The sequence below is a fragment of the Apteryx rowi genome, unplaced genomic scaffold, assembly GCF_003343035.1.
Source record: "Apteryx rowi isolate R43461 unplaced genomic scaffold, aptRow1 scaffold_438, whole genome shotgun sequence".
Lineage (NCBI taxonomy): Eukaryota > Metazoa > Chordata > Aves > Apterygiformes > Apterygidae > Apteryx > Apteryx rowi.
This window is the reverse complement of record NW_020450692.1, coordinates 767,576-788,765: the sequence shown is the minus strand read 5'-3', so window position 1 is coordinate 788,765 and position 21,190 is coordinate 767,576. Positions and strand designations below refer to the sequence as shown.

The window sequence follows — 21,190 nt, the reverse complement described above, 5'->3', positions numbered from 1 at the left end:
TTTGCTTACTTGTGACTTGCTCAATTATTAAATTGGGATTTATGCAACCCGGCCCGAGTGGTTGTCAATTTGTCACGTTTACCTATAACATTAGTACAGAGCTGCTTTCTTTATGAATTTGATACTTTTCATGAATCATTCAATTCGAACCTGTCTTCTGACTTCCCTATTCAGAGAAAACGGCCTTTTTTCCCCTCCTCCCTTTTTCTACATCTTTTTTTCTGAGGCCTTTCCATCTGCAAGGAATTTTTTTTTTCTTCAAGTATAATTAAAAATGTTGTTGGCATGAGTAGGATGTAGTTACTAAGTATGCTGTTAAAGTGCTTGGCCTCTAACAAGATCAGCCAGCAACACAATGCCTCTTCCAAACACTTCTTGAAGTCTTGAACTTCAACAGGAATTGTGTAACAACAACAACAACATAAACTCGGAAGAAACAGCCAAGAGCAGAAAGCTCTGTTCTTTCACAAGGGAAGTGGAACGTCTAACCTCAGACTGTTCACTGTCGCTCTTCAGCACAACCCGTTTGACAACTTTGGAATAGCCATCTCCTTCTTCAACTTTAACAGGCAACTCTTGTGGTGTTCCTTGCATTATAACTTCTTCTTTTTCTATTCCATCTGGAGAAACGTATCGCTGGATGATCTTTCTTGTGACCTGAAAGAATGAAATAGAGCTTTGTGTGTTGAAAGAATTAACAATAACATATTATTCCTTCTTATTCTCCATATAGTATTTTCTACTCCAAGGGCTTTTTTTTTTTTTCCCCAGACCTTAATGTATGGAACTACATAGGTTTCAGTGTTTCAGCCTTTTAATACATTTTCACAAACACCTATAGTAAAGCTGCACACTGATGCATTGGCCCAACTTAAGCTACCATACAGCAAAGCTCCTAATAACTTCTTTCACAAATGGGCATATTATACATATTGAAACTACTCTTTAAAGCAGTAGTTATTATTAGGAAAAGAAGCTTACTACCTTAGAGAGAAAACACACTTTACAACCACACAACTGCTTTGGGACTGACATTTTCAAAAGGATCATCAAATTAAAAAGACTTGAAAGTGAGAGGTTATCAGCTTGGCTATCAAGTACTTAAAACTAGATTCACAAAGGGACTTGGACATAACACTGTTGACACTGATGGTGCTGACTACTCCTAACCACTGCTTAACTAGTGAGCTGGAATCAAGCCGCTTAAGAGACTAATCTGGTGCCTGGGCTTTCTAGGCATTGGCAAGCCAAACAAAGAGGAGCAAAGAGAATTACAAGGTTCAAGATAGATAAGACAAATCTTTCTAGGATAATGAGAATGTACCCCTCTGCATGACTTAAAACTCTCTACTTCCTTATATGGCTACCCAGTCGCTTTAGACAAGATAACATTAAACATTTACCTCCCCCTTTGTCCAATAACTTATTTGCTATGATGCGCAATCAGACTTTCTCATGTATCCAACAGCCACAGAGGCAGAGGTATTTCCCTTTCCATCCAGTAGGTCAAAGACTCGTGCTCACTCTTGTACAATGTACTCAGGAATACTTGCTGTTGTTTGGTGGGGGGAGGTGGGGATGGTATTTGTTTATTTTCTTTTAATATGAATTGGAACAGCTTCTAGAGAGGTGCAATCCAGCTGAGGGTCTGTGACATTTTTCCTGGGAGATAAAAGCTGGAATTTGCCACCAGCAAAATTCAGCTCTACCAAGCCCTAGGCCAATTCTCTAAGCACCGAGATGTCAAATAAAGCAAGGAGGACAGGACTCCCTCTTCCACCTCCATGGTGTACAGAATTCAGTTTTCTAAGCATGCTCTGAAAATGCTTATTTTATGAGGCCATCAGAGGAGTAACTAATTTCTATATTCTCTGCTCTATAAAATCTGAACCATATGTACTAATACAGAAATTTAGGAATGTGTGCAGTCACAGCTGAGTAGTGATTTTGAGGATCTGAATTTAGGTGACCCTTGTGGATCTAGCCCTCCAGTAGTTTCATTAATATGAGCAAAGTCATGCTCTTACATGAAACTAAAAAATCCAATGAAAATTCTACATAGCTCTGCATTTCTGAGGGGAAAAAAAAGTGGTAAACTCGCCAAATAATGGCAGGGTAAATTATAAACTGAAAAAAGACTGGTCTTGCAAATCAAAATAAATTTTCAAATCTTGAAATCTCCCATTAACAGAAACTCTATTTCCTTTCATACTCTGCTCTTAAAAAATCATGCCCCTTCTCAAAAGAAAATTAAGCATGTATGTGGATTTATTTAGCCTTCCTTTTATAGGACAGTAGGAAGGTTGCAGGGGGCATAACTGACAATACCTTCTTTACCACTGTGTGGCCATATTCATCTGTATATTGCTCTTCTGTGACTGATTCTGGTGGCATTTCAGGCATACTATCAGCCTGTATGACAAAGAACAAACTTTTATTAAGCAGTGACTTAATGTAAGTAATTTCTTTAAATAAGCAACTTTAAAATTGGTTAATTGGTTAAAGAATGAAAAAAAGAAGTAATAGAAAAAATGTGTTCTGTAGATAAATATTTAGAAAAGTATTAGCATGTATTAGAGAAGTATAAAGCAAAGGAAAGTTATGCCATAACTTACAGGCAGATCTGTATTAGTTGACCATATATAGGGCTGAAAAGTCTTTGTCCTCCTACTGAGGAGTCTCATAGAATACAGAGCAAGATTAGCAGTTCTACTATAATCGTCTTCTCCCCAGAAAAGTTACTAAAATGGCTTATCTAATGGCCATGCATCATTTGGGAGCATTCCAGCTTCAGGTGCAATACCAGCCAAGTGGGTGTCTCAGCAGCAGTCCAACAGAGGTTACCAGGGCATGATCACCACTGGCACATGCAGTAGTTCTATGCACTCGGTACCTGAATAATCACCCGGCGGCGAACGACCCTGGTAGTTACCATCTCTTCCTCATCTGAGCTGGTCTCCAGCTTGCCTAATTCTTCTGCTAATTCCTATTGGAAGCATGGAAGCAGTGCTCTGTTTACTGATGCTGTATGTGATACTAGCAGTACTACAGGTTTTGTCTTGTTTTTATCTAAAAGCATCTTCTCTTCCAAAAATTTCTGCTTTTTGGATTTTGACCTTTTACCTTTTGTCCTCTTACCTTTTAATCTGTGAAACATTTATGCAGAGGGAAAGAACAGCAGTGGCCACTTGACTGTACATTACTGAACATTAGCATATTGAAAAGAGAAGGATGAATCTTCAGTACAAACTCTAAAGGATGTTTTTAGTGGAGGTTGCCAGAGCAAAGCCTGAAATATGCTGCATGACCTGACTGCAGATGTACTAGAAGGTGTTACTAACACCAGATGTAGAATTCATATGTACTGAATATGGTTTCTGTATTAATTGCACAGGAAATTATATGAAAGTCTTTTTTAATTCTCCATGCTGAGAAATGCACAGTGCAGCATATAGACCGTGGGGCTGAGCAAGTTTAGCTAGAGGAGAACACATCAACAGTCTGGGCACTGGATAGGTCAAAAAAAATTAATATAGGTTCTGAGGTTCTCTCCTGCATAGGGAAGAATTCAAAATTTAAACGAACAGTTCAGAAGGCAAAGAGAAGCTGAAAAGAACTACTTGGGAAACATCAGTGTAAGGTGGGAAAATAATTATTCTTTTTTTTAAAAAGTCAATGGAAGAATTATAGGTAGCAAGAAGCAAATTATCCCTGAAGGCAGCCAGGATGTCTTTTTCCTAGGCAACCAACGCCTCAGATATGAAGTCCTGTTGCAGCCAGTCTTTCAGCATCTGAGTTATCCTACACCTTTATGTTCTACCTTTCTCTGAGATCCCAGAGGGAGATCTCTGCTTCTAGCTGAATGTCAAAACAGGATGCATTTCTGCTTAAGGAGAACTGTGCTTTCTCTGCTCTAACTTCACTGGTAAAATTCATTTCCTGCCCAATTATGCCTTCTTCTTTTCTTCCACTTTAAACAGCTTTCTTTGCCTTTGTTTCTTAAAACTTTACCTCCCAAGTAGCTTTAAATTCCCAGCTGAAAGCCATATAGTTGCTCTCAAGTCTTATTTGCTCTTTCGACTACTTCCCCTCACCATCTATGCAGTAAGGTTGCCTTGTCTTACACAGCAAAATGACCTACCTCACCTTCCTCCCCCCCCCGCCCTTTTCTTCCGCCTCCCTTTCTCTTTACTGCTTGCATACAACATCTACACCTGTCTCAAGTTCTTTTCTTCCAGGCCATCCTTGGTCTTCTCCAAAGTAGATCCAGCTACCTTTTTTCAGTCTCACTAAGTTTACAGTATTTTTCAGCTCATGCTGCTCTGGGTAAGTCTTGCCTTTTTTCAAAGCTTTTGACATTATTGCTTTGGTTTTTATTACATCTGTTTTTCAGCTTTCACTTTTTTTTTTCATGCACCTGTTATTTACACTATTTAATTCTCTCTCACACGCATGGAAATAACTGACATGGACCAAAGGACAAATAAGGGTAGCAAAAGCAGAATTACAGTCTGCATTTTAGAATTTGGGGTTTGTTTCAGCTTTCTAAACTTTCATACAAATGTTAGCCCTGATAACCACAAAGTGAAGGAGAAAAGGCTCAGTTGCAGATGGGAGTTTATCAGGCTGATTAAAAATAATCCCATTTTAGAGAGTGGGCCAGGCAGAAAACTTGCTCTTTGTGTCAGTTACTTTGAGGCAAAGTTGATATTTACCTTTTCTAAAGATTCTTCTTCATAGCCGCTTCCACACTTTTCTGACTGTTCATCAGTTGACTCCACTATCACTAGACTAGTTCTCCTTGGYGAGAGGTCATCCTGGTGGAGCTGGGGGTCGTCAGGCTCTTGGACAATTGGAGAGTTGCCTCGCTGAGCAGATGACTGGGGCTGTGGGTATAGTTTTTCACACTCTTCCTTTGCCCTGCTGACATGTTTGGATTCTTTGCTTGCGCTACCTGCTGCCTTTCCAGTTACTGGTGCTGTAGCCTGCTCTGTTCCTGGAGTTGTGACACTGTGAATTACAAGTTCAAGGAAAGTAACTACATTGCAGTCATTTTTGATTTCTGTAAATGAAACATCTGTGCACCGATTAAATGGTGTTATGCCTTTTAGCAAAGTCTACGAATAACTGATACTCTTTGGGAGTTACTACAGAGCAATCTGGCTAGGACCCCCTCCTATCTTCCTGCCTAAAGGAAACCTCCAAATGCATATCCAAATATGGCACCTGATTCTGCAAGATTTGGTCTTTGTAAAGAATTTATGTGAGCTTGGCTGTCACTTGTGTCCTCAGAAATCTACAGAATACCTGTTAGCCTTTTTGGGAAGGAGACTGGATCACTACAGATGGATGTGAAGCAAACTACTGTCAACATCTCCTCATTAATTACAAGCTAAATAGCTGAAGGTGATGAGAGATCAACTGTAGGACATTCTGGAGTCTTTCCAAACAGTGAGAAATTTAGTAGAGTATGTTACTTTATTTGTAATGTTGTTTTCACTGAACACTGTTATGGTTTAATTTCTGTCATGAACTATTGAAATGTATTATTGCATATATTACCAAGTAATTGTATGCATATAGGTAATGTAGATATTAAAACATATGTACATACACATTTTTCAGTTGCATATGGGTGAATGACAGTGGCTTTAGTCAAGTTCTAACTCTCATCTAATTGAGATTTAGCAGACAACCTAAGTCTGACTCATCTGCCATTTTCCTAATGGCAGCACTTTGAAACGGTCACTTCTGATTTACACTGGTGTAAGGACAATATCAAGTGTTTCACTACCTAGAATTTTCTTTTGAGGTTGACTTTTCTCTTTTGATGTATATTGATTAAAAAAAAAAAAAACAGCAAAAAAACCCCAAAAACACAAATACATCAAAACTGGTGGAATTACAGCACTGAAAGATAGCATGTTTGCAAAAATTAAATCTTTCACTTCTAAAACTTCTCAGATGTATATAAATGCTGGCATCTATATGTTTTTTGTTTCCCCCCATCCTCAAAATTAACTGGGGTAATTAGTAAATTTCAATAATAATTTTAATAATAGGAGTTTAAGTAACAGTTACAGAATAACTTGCATGGATAAGTGTTTTTTCTGGTATAAGTTGGGCTTTGACAAGTTGTTGTGCTCCCCCAGCTGTTGTCCCCAGAACAACTGTGTTCCAAAGTAAGAAAAGATTTCACTGTAGTATAAGTTTAATATCACTGATCCAGCCTTTTTTTCCACTTTCAGTGGGCTATATATATTATTATATAATTCCTCTTGGTATCTGGGTTTTTTTGAGCCATTTAGGATTAGCTGTCTTCTTTCAAACTAGACATGAAGTACAGTAATTTTCTCTGTCATTGCTACTATTCTTTAATATTGCCAATATTGTCTCAAAAACATTTGTCCCTGGAATAACAGTAGTTTCAAGGAATCTCTGCTCTGACTGCACAGTATATATAAAGAACTTATTAACACTTTTATCAGCTATCAGTATGTGCAGTTGAGTTGTCTTCTATAACTTGTTTACTATCTGTAATGCACCCCAACTGTTTTGTTGTACCCAGTTTGCTTGTTTTCTGCACAGAACTGTGCTAGTTCTCAAGCTACAAAACACATCATTACAAATGTATTCTCTACTCCTCAAAAACATTCATTTTTCTCATGCAAATCATTAAGAAAGATAGATAGCTATTTTTTGTGTATCAGTGCTACGTAAGTCCTCTCTCTCCCCTAGATGCTTGTTTCTGTCCCCCACTCTCTCTCCTGTTTGTAAAGTGCATCTTGATCAAAAGAATCCCCACCGGCCCATTTGATGGACTCTGTATTGCACTATGGCTTTTCTGGGCTGCATCTCAAAATCAAAGCTAATCATTCCCAGGAAAATCACTTCTTTGGAAGGGAATCTTTGATACCTGCATTTACATGGCTTATAGCTGTCATTGTGGACAATGATTAGGGATGAGGGGAAGAAAGAAACATGATCATCTTTGTCACTTTATCAGCTCAAGTGAAATCAGCCCCACCAACAGCCCCAAATCAGAATTCAAAGCTACCCTGTACAAGTCTTCTAAAACTGTATTTTATCATTTGCTGTTACTTTAAATACTTTTGTCTTGTCTGTATAGAATCCTGTTTCTATTCTTTTGCCATCTGAAATTTGTTTTTAAAAAATCTAGTTGTTGCCAATACACAGTTAYGAGTTTCACAAGAAATCATTAAGTTGGAAAATCCTTGTCTCAATTCAGAAATCCATCCTGAAGTTGAAAAAAGGACCCTCTAGTGTTAATTCCATTAAGTTTAACATTACTTACTTACCACCTAACGCATGGAAAATATACAGTTTGCAAAAATCATTCTACATTATCCCTCTTCTCTTTCATACATACTAGATTAGATTATTGCTTTATGTTCATAGTGAAGAACAGACCAACTCTTGCAATCCTGAAGGCATCCTCCATATAGATTAAAAAGTTAAACTACAGCTAGTCCACATGCTTCAGAGAAAAGCAAAAAATCATCTCATTACACAGAGGAGGGATAATCTGTTCCACATAGGTTTCATTCCGGTCTTTTGACACTTACCAATATTCATGTTGTGAAACAGCAGATGGCTTTTCTGACACGTTTTGGGGTTTCCCTGAGAATTCAGCTTGTACTTGTTCCTTATGTGCTTGTCTCAGGAGCTCAGCCATTGATACTTCTGCTTCACTCCTGGGAGTACTGTCCTGAAAAGGAGAATAACTGACAGAAACGTCTTCCTCAGAGACAATAGGAGGGTGTTCAGATGGGTCACCGTCTTTAGACAGTCTATGTTCTTCTTCTTTCTTATGCCTTGGACTGTACAGTTCTTCTTGCAATGCAGAAAACCCTTTAAAAAACAGAGAAATGAGAAGTGTCATTACAAGTTTTATTAGAATGCAGGAAGTCCTCTTCATTCTCCATGTACATTCAAAATCCTTGAAGGAAAAAATTACCTCTCTCTYTTATGGAGGTAGGTTTTAGTGACTCCCCCCCCCTTTGTTATGTAGCTGTTTACAGAGAAAATAACTACACAAGTACGGACAAAGAAATTGTCATACAGGACTAGATACAAGGACTAGCTAATTTATATGCTTCAAAGAAAATTGTAAGACTCTCCTTTTGTGGAACTGGAAAAATACATATCACAAAAGGTTTCATTACAGATTCAGAGACAAACACATTCCTAAAGCATGGGTTCTAATCCTGCAGAAAACATTAGATAAGCACATTTCTATTCAGCAGGCTACAAATCACAAGCTTGGGCTCTTCTTTTTCTTTACTACCCATGTTCACTGGGAACGTATTGAACTTGGAAGAATAGCTTGGAGGAAAAACGTAAATATTTGTTCTGAATTTGAGCAGGCTATGGTGGTTAATGTTCTTAAACTAATCAATTATTTTATTAGAATGCTAATTATAGCAAACATGACTTTCTATTCCTAAATCATCTTAAAGAAAGATGGGAAGTTTGCTGCCATTTAATGTCTTACTGGGCTACTATTTCAATATTCAGTTACGGGTGTAAAAGTAAGATAAGATAAAGAGAATTCTATTTAACATAACTTGGAGGTGTTACTTTAATGTACAATTATTGAGCTAGTCYACTGAACTTTTACATTTAAGAAATTCAACAACAACATAGCAGAATTACAAGTGATATCATGGATACTTGAATGCAAAGGTTTTTCTGAAGCCCTGAATAGTTGTTGTTTTTGGAAACTATCTTTTTACAAATTTTGATCAAATCATAATGCAACCTTGTTAACTGTTATGAAAGCATTTGTATAAGCAAAAAATAAACCGGGCATAAGTATTTGCAGTGATTTCTGAAAGCATTCCTTTATTTGCATTATAAGAATTGACTAATGCAGATATCTTACACATGGTGAAATGGTGACCTGTGCAATGTCACACTTGCACTGATCCTTCTTATCTGTGCTTTCAAAATYAAAATCAGTCATAAGAGTTACCAGATTATCCTAGTCAAACATTTCAGATGTTGTGGTGATCTGGTGGTCAGATGAGACAACTTGGGCAGTGTGTGGCTGTGTCAGGAGATGTTTACCTTCGCTATGATCCAGTCCTATTGTCTGTTCAATTTCTGCATACGTGCGAGTGCCGTGGACCTGCATGGAGTCTATGCCACTGGTCTCCATTAGATGAACGATATCCATTCGGTTGATTTTTGTAAGACACTGGGTAAGATTTGTATCTGTGGCATTAGAAAGACACCATGTAGCTGAGTTCAGAATTTCACATGCTCTCTTCCTTCTATTTTCCACATCAAGGAAATATATTGGATACTCAGCAATATAATATCACATATAAAATACAAATGCATTTAGAAGCATTACTATGTAAATTTCAAAATTACCTGAGGACTGCATATAAGAATTACCATCTTTTTTCCACCTCCCTCTAGAAATTTGGTTTAATTCCCCCCAATTTTTTTTTTTCCTTTAGGAAAAAGAGGCCTCAGTTTTTTCCACTCTTACTTTGCTGTAAGATGCTTTCCCTTTTCCCTTCAAATGAGCAAGACTAAACAATTTTTTCTAACAGAATCTTCTGATATGCCATGTTATAAGACAAGCCTAAAAAACATTAAGCACATCTATGGTCCTTCTTTCTGTTGTCTAAATTTTACCCATGCTTTCTTTTTGTGACTGTAACACATATCTGTCACCTCAGCTGGCAAGCTGGAGGCACTGCAGATGTACTATTACTGGAAACAAACCTGTTGCATGTTTCCCATCCCTTTCAAGCCAATATTTCAGGAGTGCATGGCTCTGGTCTTGAAGTGAATTAGGATTTTCAATTCGGATCTGGTGAATTTGTTCTTCTGTGAAATCCAGCTCTCTTGCCAACTCTGAAAAAGAGTTTCATTTCTGTGAAGACATCTGTTTTGTTTTGGGTTTTCTTCCTTACATCTATTTTAATGGCTGGCAGCAGCAAAGTAGAAAACAAACTTCTTCTGAAATCAAATTTTCTTTGTTCCTATGTACCTTGTGCTGTATTTGGAGACACTGTTAAACAACATGTTCAAGAGAGAACTGTGTTATGCCTAGAAGTGATGGATCTGTGTGAGCTTTTATGTGTACCAAGGGACAACACTACTGCCAAAATTTAGCAGTAACAAGCTATCAAATAGAAAGCAGTGGCAGGAATAATAAATGAGCAGATAAAAACATTTCTAGCTACAGAACACCAAGTTCACCAAACTCCATCCCCTGAAATGTTGATTATTTCAGAAACTTTGTTCAAAATCTAGTGAAAGAATTAAATTTAAATAATGGCATATTGTAAAGTTAGATTAAAGCACAATTATATTACTCCCCTGGACTAGTTTCATTAAAAGGAATGTCTAAGAATTACAATTGAAAACCAAAAATGTGAACTAAGAATAACTGATGTCTTTCTGATGTAGCATAAGCTCAGACCATAGCCCAGAAAAGAAAAATGGCTTTACTTATCTATAATCCCTTTATTATATCCAGAATCAGGAGCAGCTTCCTGCTGCCATCACACTAAGATGTGACTGCTGAAACAGGTCATCAGATGAGTCAGAGCCATGGAGAAACTGTAGATTCAAACTGCTATTCCTGGCCTCCAGATTTCTACTTCTCTCATAAGGAAGAATTCATACTTTACTCTCTTCTCATTTTCATTATAGTGGCAAGGTCTTGATGTTGGAGGGTCCCATGTTTTAACAAGCAGGAAGGCCCTAAACCCCACGTCCCAGATAGCTTTATTTCCAAGCTGTTTTGTACACTAGCACAACTATAAACTTGAACAAATATACAGTAACCATATATTAATTTGAACCTTAGGTAATGAAAGGAAGTTTGAACAAAAGGCGACCTCGATTTTACCTCCCAAAGCAAAATTTCACACACTGATCTTTATACAAGATGGCAATATTTATGCAGATGTTTATTACTCTACTGTCTCTAGAATACTAGGAAACATTAATAGTAAAACTGTAATTAATGTCTATGTTTATGAGCATCCATGTCTTCTGGTTTGATTTTCAAAACTTTTTATTTACACACACACACACACATACATACAGACACAAACTTTCAGCAGATTCCTGCCTTTGCCCAGCTCTAATTGCTATCTGTTATATGCATAGGTCCAAGTCCTACTGATTTCAAAAGAATTTATGCTGGAATGAGTGACATATGCTTCCAGTCTTCTCTATGGAAGTAGAGGACAAAAAAGGAAGGGGTGAGTAATGTAAATAAAAATGTCAGTTATGTTTTGCATATACACTGAAGATGCTTATAAAAACAGTATAGAAGCCAGTCTTCATTATCAGGGACTTTACATTTTTCTCCGGTATACAACAACTTCTTTAACCCTGCTTATTTTCAGGAGCCTCCTACTGGCTCTAGGGCTACAAAATAAGATTTGCTTGTAATTTTTACATAGGGACTGTGATTGAAAATAGCTGAAGATTGTTCCCTAAATTCATAGGTAAACTGCTAGAGACACGAGAAGGCTAAGGTTATATGGTACACWGTATCAGGAAAAATACTCCAGAAATAGTGAACTGAATACAAAAAGGTGCAGACTTAATTTAAACTTTTTTTTGGCATGATTTTTTTTTGTTGGATTGAAGAGTTTAAACCAGTGCAGAGATTTCTGCACAGCTCATTTTCTTTGTAAGCACTTTTTGGCTGCTTTTCAATGATAGAGATCTGCATTTCATACTTGTCCCCAATAATGTTGACTGCCTTGGATATATCAAATCTACAATATTAAAGTGACTGGTACAAATATGGCCCTTTTCATCCCTTTTCCCTCCACCGAGTTCTGTAGAAAAGGAGCTGATCTCATCTATCCTTATAGTGGCCTTCCAGATCAGGATTTCCAGAGCACAGCTGACATTTTTTCATGTATTCCTCTATCTTCCACCCAGGATTGTTGCACTTTGCAAGAAAGAGTAGGTAACATATGCCAGCTCTTTGTTACTCTCATCCTAGTAGTTTTCCCTCTGGTGATGACAAAGCAGGTGCAGAATCTCTTCCTGTTCTTACTTAACAGGCTAGAGAAATCTTAGTAGCCTGAAGACGATATAGTTCCTAAAAGCTACTGAAATATTTCTATAAACCTTCCTCAGATAATAAGTCATCTGAAGGCAACATGAAAACATCAAGGAATGCTCCCTCTTGTTTCTTTGCAGAGTAATGACATGCATTTTACCTGTCCAGCTGAATCCAAGATGATCAGCAATGTGGGCCAATCTTTCCTCTGTCCTTTCCTGATCATCCTGTTGATCTAAAAGTCAAAGAGAATAGCCACAAGTTGCCTTAACAAGTTAACAAGAAATTACGCAGGTGACGAAGCCTGAGAAAGGAAAGTGCTCTTTTTCTAACTGCTCTAATTTACCTTATGTGGACAAGTTATTATAACTGGGTACTTAAAGTGAGGGTTGTAGATCTTCAGGTTAAAAACAAAAAACAACACCAAAAAAACCCTGCTTGATTTTTCAAAAGCACAGAACTATCTACATTTTCCATTTGAAAATCGGGCTTTCATGTAATCATCTACACAAAGATGCAAGTGCTTGCTGTGCCTATTTTGGCCATGAATTTTATTCTAAAGCTTCATCATAACATTAAGTGGAAGGCTTCTACAAAGTCAAGAGCCATAATTTTCCATGCCTCCTTAGTCAAAGCCAGGGTTGAAAAATTCATTTTGACTGGTTCTTCTCATTATGTTCTTTCTATAGTAGGGAAAATTTTGTTCAAACACTCCATAAGGCATTTCATATAATGGTTTGTATTTCAGATTTTATTATTTTAAATGTCTTTGAATCTTTCACCTGGGGAGTGATACAAGATACTTACAACGAAGGCAAGGAAATATCAGATGGTCGTCTGACAGTCTTCACTTCATTTAACAGTGAGACTGACTGTTCCTCCCATCCCTTAAAGCTACTTTGAGAACAGCAGAATTTGAGCTTTGATTTTCCCTGAATGTACACATGGATTGCAAAAAATTCCCCGAAGTTGGTTAGGGTTAATGATATAGGCATGTTTCATATTAGCTACTGGATTTCTGTGGTGGCTATTCAGTAGCAGTATACAAGTAGGTGAGGAGAAAACCAACCAAAACACCAAACAACTTGTAGTATATTAAGTTATTGGTGATAGAGAATTTTCTTGAGAAGCAGATGGTAAAAAAAGGAACAAGAACTTAATTGTTTAAAACTTCTGTAATTTCTTTGTATCAAAGCTCAAAAGAAAATAGATTTGCCTGTCCCAGTTTCAATCAATCAATGACAAAATACTTATTATTAGTAAAAATTAATAGGTCAAAATTAATAGGGCCAGGGAAAACCAGAAGTCAAAATGTGCATAGCCTGAAGCATCAGTTAAATGATAAAATAATACATATTTTTTAGAAGTGTTTTTTGTTTATTAAGCTAACACTTCCCATAAGCATTCATGGTTTGCAATCTTGAGATTGTTTCATAGACAAGAAAAATACAGACACAAAAAAAACCAAACCGTTCACAGGGAAAAAAATACACAACCAACCACAAAAAGCTTAAAGAAAATGACACACACATTACACGTGTATACGAACATACCTACACACACGCACACACACATCCCAAACAAAAACAAAAAAACAAAAAATTTAATTCATGACATGCGTCGCACAGGGAATCCCAGTCGTTGGCAAATACCTTCAGCATGGTCATGGACATTTTCATCAGGGATACGTTCAATCTGAGTCTCTACAGACTCATCCCAAATGGGTCTGGTGTCAAAGATGTCTTCAGGAACTGACTGCTGAGTCTCACTGGATGGCACATTTTCAATAACTGAAACTTCTAGGGCACTACTGCTTTCATCATCTGAGACTAATTCTTGTTCTCTCTCTGACTGCGTGAGTCTTTCCACTAACTTAGAAGCTTCGTCACTAATTTCTTCAAAGAATTCTATGGAGTTTTTGTAAAGGTCAAAAAAATGTTCCTTACTTTCTTTTGTGGGACTAGAAGCACTGTGGGAAGCTGTAGTGCTCCTGCTTTTAACTGGCAACCGTGATGAAAATACCTTGGGTCTTGCTGTTGTTGCCTCATCTGAATCTAGCTCAAGCTTCATATCTCTCTCCCTCTCCCTGGTCTCTGCTTCTGCCTCTGCATAACTCCTAGCTTTTATTGAACGCTTAGTCTTTGGGTCCATGGGAATACTCGCATCAGACTCGGATTTACTTCGGTTATCCTGTTTCATAGGTAGTTTGCTTGTCATGTCAAGAGCTTTGGGTGACTCTAGCTTGCGGACAGAAGTGTCTGTGTATGTATATTGTTGTTCAGCTCTTTGGAAAGCTGCTTTGACAGGAATTTTAGACTTTGGTTTTGCTTGGTCATCCTTTGCTTCACACTGCAGACTGTCTAAGAAGCCATCTGTGGGAAGGCTCTCATTTTCTGATTGTTGCAATGATTGTGATGCAGCAGCAGCAGCTGTTCTTACAGGAATTTTGGATTTGCTTTCACAAGAAGGCACTCTCTCCATAAGAGCAGTAGGGATTTCAATCACAGATCTCTGTTCCTCTGGTGAAGAGTCAGGGGACTCATCAACCTGCTCAGAACAAACAAATCTAGTGACTTTGGAAAAATCTAGCTCATCTTCTACTACAGACTGCTCAGGAGAGGTAGGGCAAGGCACCTGACTGCTATCAATCTTATCAGTCTCCATTCTGGAGAGGGGCTCAGCTTCAGAGGCAGCAKTCTCTTTCTTTGGTGATTTTGAAGCTGAAATACCCATTTTAATCGGAATTCTGGATTTAAGCTCTGCTTTTGTGGTGCCTGTGCTGACACCTACACTGGTCATTTCTTCTGACTTATCACTGGACTCAGATGCTGGGGGTGAATGTTCTAGTGCATCTTTTTCTTGTATACCTGAGTCCTCTAATTCTGAAGGTGAAAATGGATCTGGAGAACTCTCCAGCTTAGAAGATTCCACCTCTGCTGCTTCTTTCATTTCTTCAGATAAAGAAACTTCTTCCTGAGGCTGCTCCCCCATTTGGAAGAAGTGAAAGCTTTCATCCGGATAGTTCCTTTTGGTCATGTCAATGGCTCCACTTCGAGTCATTTCAAACAGCTTTCCTTCCTGAAAAAGAAAAGGATTTTGTTCACTAATTGGTGTCCCTTCTTCTGTGGGTGTTCTGGCCGGTGTGGTATCAGGTGTTGTGCCTTGCGATCGCCCATCTACCATCAACCCAAATATCTTTTGTTCCTCCTCTTTCACCCGAGCCTCAAAGGCTTCATCATCTTCACGTATTTCACTCCACATGTCAGAATCCACATCAGTTTTGGTGATGACAACTTGACTGATCAATTTCTCTGCTTCAGTTCTTATATCCTCATGGGAGGATTCAGCTAATTTTGTGGAACCTGATGCTGAAGACCCTAGTGATATTTTCTGAAATACATCCTCTTGTTTTGCCTCTATTTCCATACATACTTCCTCTGAAGACTGACTTTCACTGCCTGTGTCTCTGCTGAGCAAARCTTCACCAGTGYGATCTTTTCCTCTTTCAGTAGAATAGTCTTCCCTGGATTGCAGACTTCTATCACATCCTACCTGATTTTCAGAGGCAGTAAAAAAATGTTCAGAAGAGACATTTTCATAAGGGCTTATTAAATGAGAAGCACTACTTTCAGCAGCATCTACTACGCAACTTTCAATTTCCACTGTTTTAGTGGCAAGGGATGAATACTCTGTTAAGGGTTCCTCAGTATGAGTATCTCTTTGAGATGTTTCAAAACCTGTATCAGCTTTTCCCAAATCACTTCCCAAAGCAGCATGGTCAGTGGTATCATCTTCAGTCAGTTTGCCATCTTGTGGTACAGAGTACTCAGTGGTACTGTGTCCACAAGAACCATCATCTACTTCCTCCGACACAGACCCTGTATCCATGAGGTCTGTGTGTTTTAACAATCCAGTGGTTTTGACATCTTTTTCAGTAGTATCATATTGCTGTAGTGTTAGTGAAGACTCAACATGAACTTCTTTTTGAGAACTGTCACCAATGGAATGACACAAAGTGCCCTCAATTTGTGTGACTGGGGCATTGGGACTAACTGTCTCTTTGTCATCTGTACTATCGCATTTTGATTCATCAGCTTCTGCTGATATACAGCCATCAGAATGACAAGTGCCTGATTCTCTTGTGGAAGCCTTACAGCTGCCCCCAAGGAGAAGCCCCTCTTTGTCATCTCCTACTGGCTTATCCTGTTCTGCTTTAACCTGACCTATCCTYGAAGAACATTGTTTTGAATCAATGGGTTGAAAACCCGCTTCTTCAGGGCTAGAACTGGAATCAATACTGGATGGTAATGGTGAAGGTGGCTGCACTCGGACCACAGGCTCCATTAAGAGGCCTGAGTCAGCTTCTTTTTTTAGCTGAGTCAATTCTGGCTCACTGGCTGAAGAGGAAGAACTTTTTCTAGATTCACCTGCAGACATCACCACTGTAGGTATTTCTTTTTTCTCTGCAGCTGTTGACTCTGATTCTTCAACTTCACATGCAGCTTCCGAATCAGCACCTACAGAAGATTCATCTTGCTTACAATCCTTTTTGTAATCTCTCTTCTGCTTTGCTTCTTGTTCTAGTTCATCAAACATTTTGATTTTGGTCACCATTTTAAACATCTCCTCTTCTGGGGTGAATCTTTTCTTTGGCTCACTTTCTGAATCATCCTCTGGTTCTTCACTGACTTCAGGAATCATGGCTGACTTTGGTATGTTTGCCAATGCCTGAGAATCTGCTGTTTTAGGTGTGATTTCATAGCTAATTTCTTCAGAACTAGGAGTTTCAGGTGAAAGAGGACTTTTCCCTGAACTCTCCATGAGGGATGTTTGCTCTAGACTGTCATCATCAGCACTTCCCTCAGGGTCACGGAGAATCCGAGAACGAACCGATGCCAGCTCTGGGCAGGTTTCTGCTTTGCTAAGAACAGACTGAAGAGGACCCTGCCCCAAAATACCAGCTTTCACTTTTTGTTCTACGGGGCTACTTTCAAGAGAATCGCGGCAGGGAGACTCTTTCATAGGACTGGGCTCCAAAGAATCAGGCGTTTTATGTGATGAGTTATCTTCTAGCACTGGGCTTGCTTCCAGTGAGTCTTTATGACTTATAGCCAAAGAGTCATCTGCAACTGGGCTAAAGCTTTCACTATCATGGCTAGCAAGTGAAAGTTCCAATTTTTGGGGACTTCTAACAACAACACGGCGTTCACAGGTTATATCTTTTTCTTTCTCTAAAGCAGTGTCATGTGTTTCTGAAGACTTAGTTAAATGTGCAGTGGTTCTGGATTCTTTATCCCTGCTAATATCTTTCATAATGGAAGCTGAGCTACTTTCTTTAAGTTTATCAGCCTCTTCTTCAGAGGCTGTAGGTACAAGCTCTTCTGATACATGGTCAGAATGAGACTTACTAGTCTCAGTAACAGCATCTAGCTGTTTTTCAGTAATACCTTTTTCATCTTCCTTTGGAGAGAGTTCCTTCAGAGAACTTGTTTCTGCTGTTGTGTGTGCTCTAGCTGCTCCTTTAGCTTCTTCAGTTTGCCCATCAGTTTTCTTTGGTGAGAAGGAAAGGCTTTCAGGGCTCGTTTCTGGAGTCTCTGCCAGACCCTCATGCTTATAACTTTCCTCAGAGCTGATCTGAGGGGTTCCATCAAGCAGGCTACCTGGAGAATCTGCAACACCTTCATGTTTAAGGCTCTCTGAGCTCCCATCAAAAGCAGCACTTTGCAGAGAAAGAGCAGGAAGGAATCCATCTTTCACATACTCTGTTGGAAAAGCAACATTGAATGGACTGGTCAGTACTTGCTCTAAGTGAAGCTCTCCCTCCTCTGTGATTGAAAGGTGTCGGAACTGTTGATATTTGTCATTATCCTCAAGCTCTTCTTTAATGACATCAGAAAAGTCTGTTGAGGTTTTCCTGTCAGGGCTGATCTGGAAGTCAGCATCTCCCTGGTCATCAGAAACCCTGCCCTTCACAAGTGCTGTATCTTTGCAACTTTCATCATCAAATACTGGAGAGACAGGTTCAGTTATTTTACAGCTCTGCTCTTTTACCTGCTCTTTACCTACAGTTTGCTTGTCAGTGTTAGCAGTAGAAGTTTGCATTCTTCCTTTTTTTGATTGTGACTCTTTCTCTGCTTTTAGTATCCCACTTTGTTTCTCTTTCTGTTTGTCTGTCTTGTGGCTTAATACTCGCCTCGTTTCACTCTGTGAAGAAATTGTTTTTCTCCGTGTTGGTTCCTTCTCAGGGAGCTGTTGCTTTTGTTTGACAGATTTGTGCTCAAACAGTCCAGATATATTCTTGGATGGATCTTGACCTGATTGGAAGGCTTTCATCAGTTCACGAACTGACATGGTCTCTTCAAGTCTTTCTGTCTTAGAAGAAGGTGAAACAGGTGGTTGTGCTTTGTGTGCTACTGGTTTTTTAACTTGTCCTGGTCTTCTAGAAGCCTTTTCAGCAGTGCCTTCTCTTGTTTGAATTCTGACAGGTAGTTTTGAACGTACTTTTTGTTCATCTTCCACTCTTTTCTGAAGAGCTTTAACTTTATCTTTTATTGAGCCAATAGGAGTTTCCTCTATGACCGGGGATACAGCACTAGCCTCAGGAGCAGCAGTTGGTGTTAAGCCAGGTTCCTCATCAAGTGACTCATCTGAACTGAACTTTGTTAGTCCTGGTTGTTCTTCACTGCTGTGCACCTTGCCTTCCTTTTGCTTTTGCTTGTCTCTTAATTTCCTCCTAACAGGTTTTTTAATTTCTAAGGCTGGCTTCTGTTGCTCCTGTGGACTTAGTGTTTCAGTTTTTGGAGATTCTTGTCCTTCTTTTTCAGAATCCCTGCTTATTACTACAGCTTCAAATCTCTCTTCTACTAAGTCTTCTTGTAAGGCTGGTGGCTGTACCTCATGAAGAGAAACATATGTTTTTAAATCCTCTGCAAGGTAATCTACCATTCCTGTCATGTCTGTCTTCATTTCTGTTGTCCCTTTGTCTATCCTGACTTCTACGCTGGTAGGTTCAATGACTTCTAAAGGAGCATTTCTTCTGGCCTCTTCAATTTCTTCATCACTGACAATGACCCATTCTTCTACAAATTCTTGTCTGGAAAGGGACTTCTGCAAAACATGTTCTTCTCTGGTATAGGATCCACCTCTCAGAATTTCATTTACTTTTTCTAAGTCTTCTTTCACCCTTTCAACTATTTCAAAAGGTTCTCCTGGCTCTTCTTCAGTGGGTTTTCCAAGATCTTTCACCTTAATGGAGCCTGATTTATCAGAAGGGTCAGTTGTCAAGATGGCAGTCATTTTGATCAAATCTTGTTTCATCTCAGAAACTTCAGACAACAGATCTGGACTGGCTAGTACAGGGACTTCATTAACCAGATGGCTTTTCAGGATAGATGTTTCTGTAGATTCAGTCTCGTCATCTTTGATGCGAATGAAAAACATTGAAAGTAAAATGGAAATCAAAATAGAGATTGGAAAATGTAATCAGGACTGAAAATGAAAGTCTTTGGTTGCAGTGGTGGGAAGGTCAACAAAATGGGCCAGGAATGGTGGATCCACAAGATCTGAGGGTACAAGAGCAAAGCAAAGCTAACAGGAAAAAAAAACTGAAAACGAAAACGGCAGGAAATAACTTGCTTAACTTTATCAATATAGCACAACCACACATACATTATCGAAGCTGTAACAAACCAAATCAAGACACCATTAAAAAACAAAACAAAACAACAACAACAAAAATTAAAATTAAAAACAGAAGAAACACAGTGAAGTTACACAAAGATAGGCATCTCAAGATTGTTCAGATGTTACAGATCAATGTTTAAATAAAAATAAACAAGAAAAAAGGGGGAAAAGCATTAGAACTGATTGAAAGTCGATTTCCTCTAAGAGAAAGCCAGTGTTAGCAAACTGTCAGAATAACACTGAGTTAACATTTTGTTTCTTAATGACCAAAATAAAAAGTTGTAATTCCGCAATAATCTAAAATATGTTCAAATATATAGAGATCTGAATCAGCTGCAAACCGGCATTTCATCTAAGGGGATTTCACACCTAAACAATGAAACAAACATTCTTTTGTTTTAAGAGGCATGGTCCTTTCCTTGGAACATCCTCATTGACAGATAATGAATTGACTGAGGAAAGAAAAGACGAAGAAGAAAAAGAGAGATAATAAGAAAAAACTGTGAATAACTTAGAGGTGATTTCAAAGTTTAAAAAATGTAATGTATGGCAACCAAAAATCAGAGACATTCACACTAGACACATACATACAATTTATGTAAGGCAAGTTATTTCCATGCAAAGCAAAGATGTTGCAAACACTGCTGGGTGTGTAGCTTCACTTAAAAAGCACTAGCTGTAAAAATTAATCTTCTAAATTAAAGATACATGAAAATCTTGCAAAACAGACTGTGGTGAAATATTTGTCTAATCTCTGCAATCAMTATACAGTAAAAGGGATGTTGGCAGGTCCTGTTATGACATAACTGCCTACTGGAAATATTTAATTTCAGAAAGGACTATTAGAAAACTTATGCCCAATGAAATGAAGTCTTGGAGGACTGAAGAAAGTTACGAACAGAATGCAATGCTTAGTAATCATACGTAATTAAGATAGTACATCATTTTTGCACTGCAGTCTAAAAGTCAAAGTAGTAACACTACTAAGGTGAGGTTAGGCAATAAATAATTATCTGTATTTCTTTCTAATAAAAAAATCCATTTCATTCACTATTCGCTTGTAGTTAAAGAATGCTAAATGTTTTTGTTGTGCATTAGTTATAACCATATTGCCAGTGGTGATTTTGTGCTGAAAAACAAGGCAATTGCTCAGGATTCTGCTTTTTAGTGTGAAGTATCCAGTGCATACTGAAATTCTATCTAGGAATTTTAGACTGTAATATATATCTTCATAAATTTTAAATGGATCACAGTCTCGCTGGCCAGAGTTAGTTAATTAGCCCAAAGCAAAGAAGCTCCACTGGGAAGAAACTGCCCAAATGGTGTAAAGCTGGTAGTGAGAATGCTTCCTGAGGCTCTCTGTGGCCTAGCTAGTTAGCAGAAAGAGGCAATAGTAGTAAAATTACTATCAGAGAACACCCAAGACTGCCAGGCATG

At 38.4% G+C, this 21,190-nt stretch overlaps 1 protein-coding gene across 1 annotated transcript in view; it reads right to left on the bottom strand.

Moving 5' to 3' along the window:
- Positions 1 to 489: 489 nt before the first annotated feature.
- ANK2 (ankyrin 2) overlaps positions 490 to 21,190 on the bottom strand; it is a gene marked incomplete at its 3' end in the record, with an annotated part of 166,806 nt that continues 146,105 nt past the window's right edge. The window contains exons 40-48 of the mRNA XM_026076727.1: positions 13,723 to 19,488; positions 12,231 to 12,305; positions 9,760 to 9,891; positions 9,091 to 9,237; positions 7,587 to 7,872; positions 4,716 to 5,010; positions 2,894 to 2,986; positions 2,329 to 2,412; positions 490 to 657 (exon numbers count right to left, since the gene is read on the bottom strand). Coding sequence (XP_025932512.1) covers positions 490 to 657; positions 2,329 to 2,412; positions 2,894 to 2,986; positions 4,716 to 5,010; positions 7,587 to 7,872; positions 9,091 to 9,237; positions 9,760 to 9,891; positions 12,231 to 12,305; positions 13,723 to 19,488 — 7,046 coding nt within the window. The remainder of the gene's footprint in view (positions 658 to 2,328; positions 2,413 to 2,893; positions 2,987 to 4,715; positions 5,011 to 7,586; positions 7,873 to 9,090; positions 9,238 to 9,759; positions 9,892 to 12,230; positions 12,306 to 13,722; positions 19,489 to 21,190) is intronic.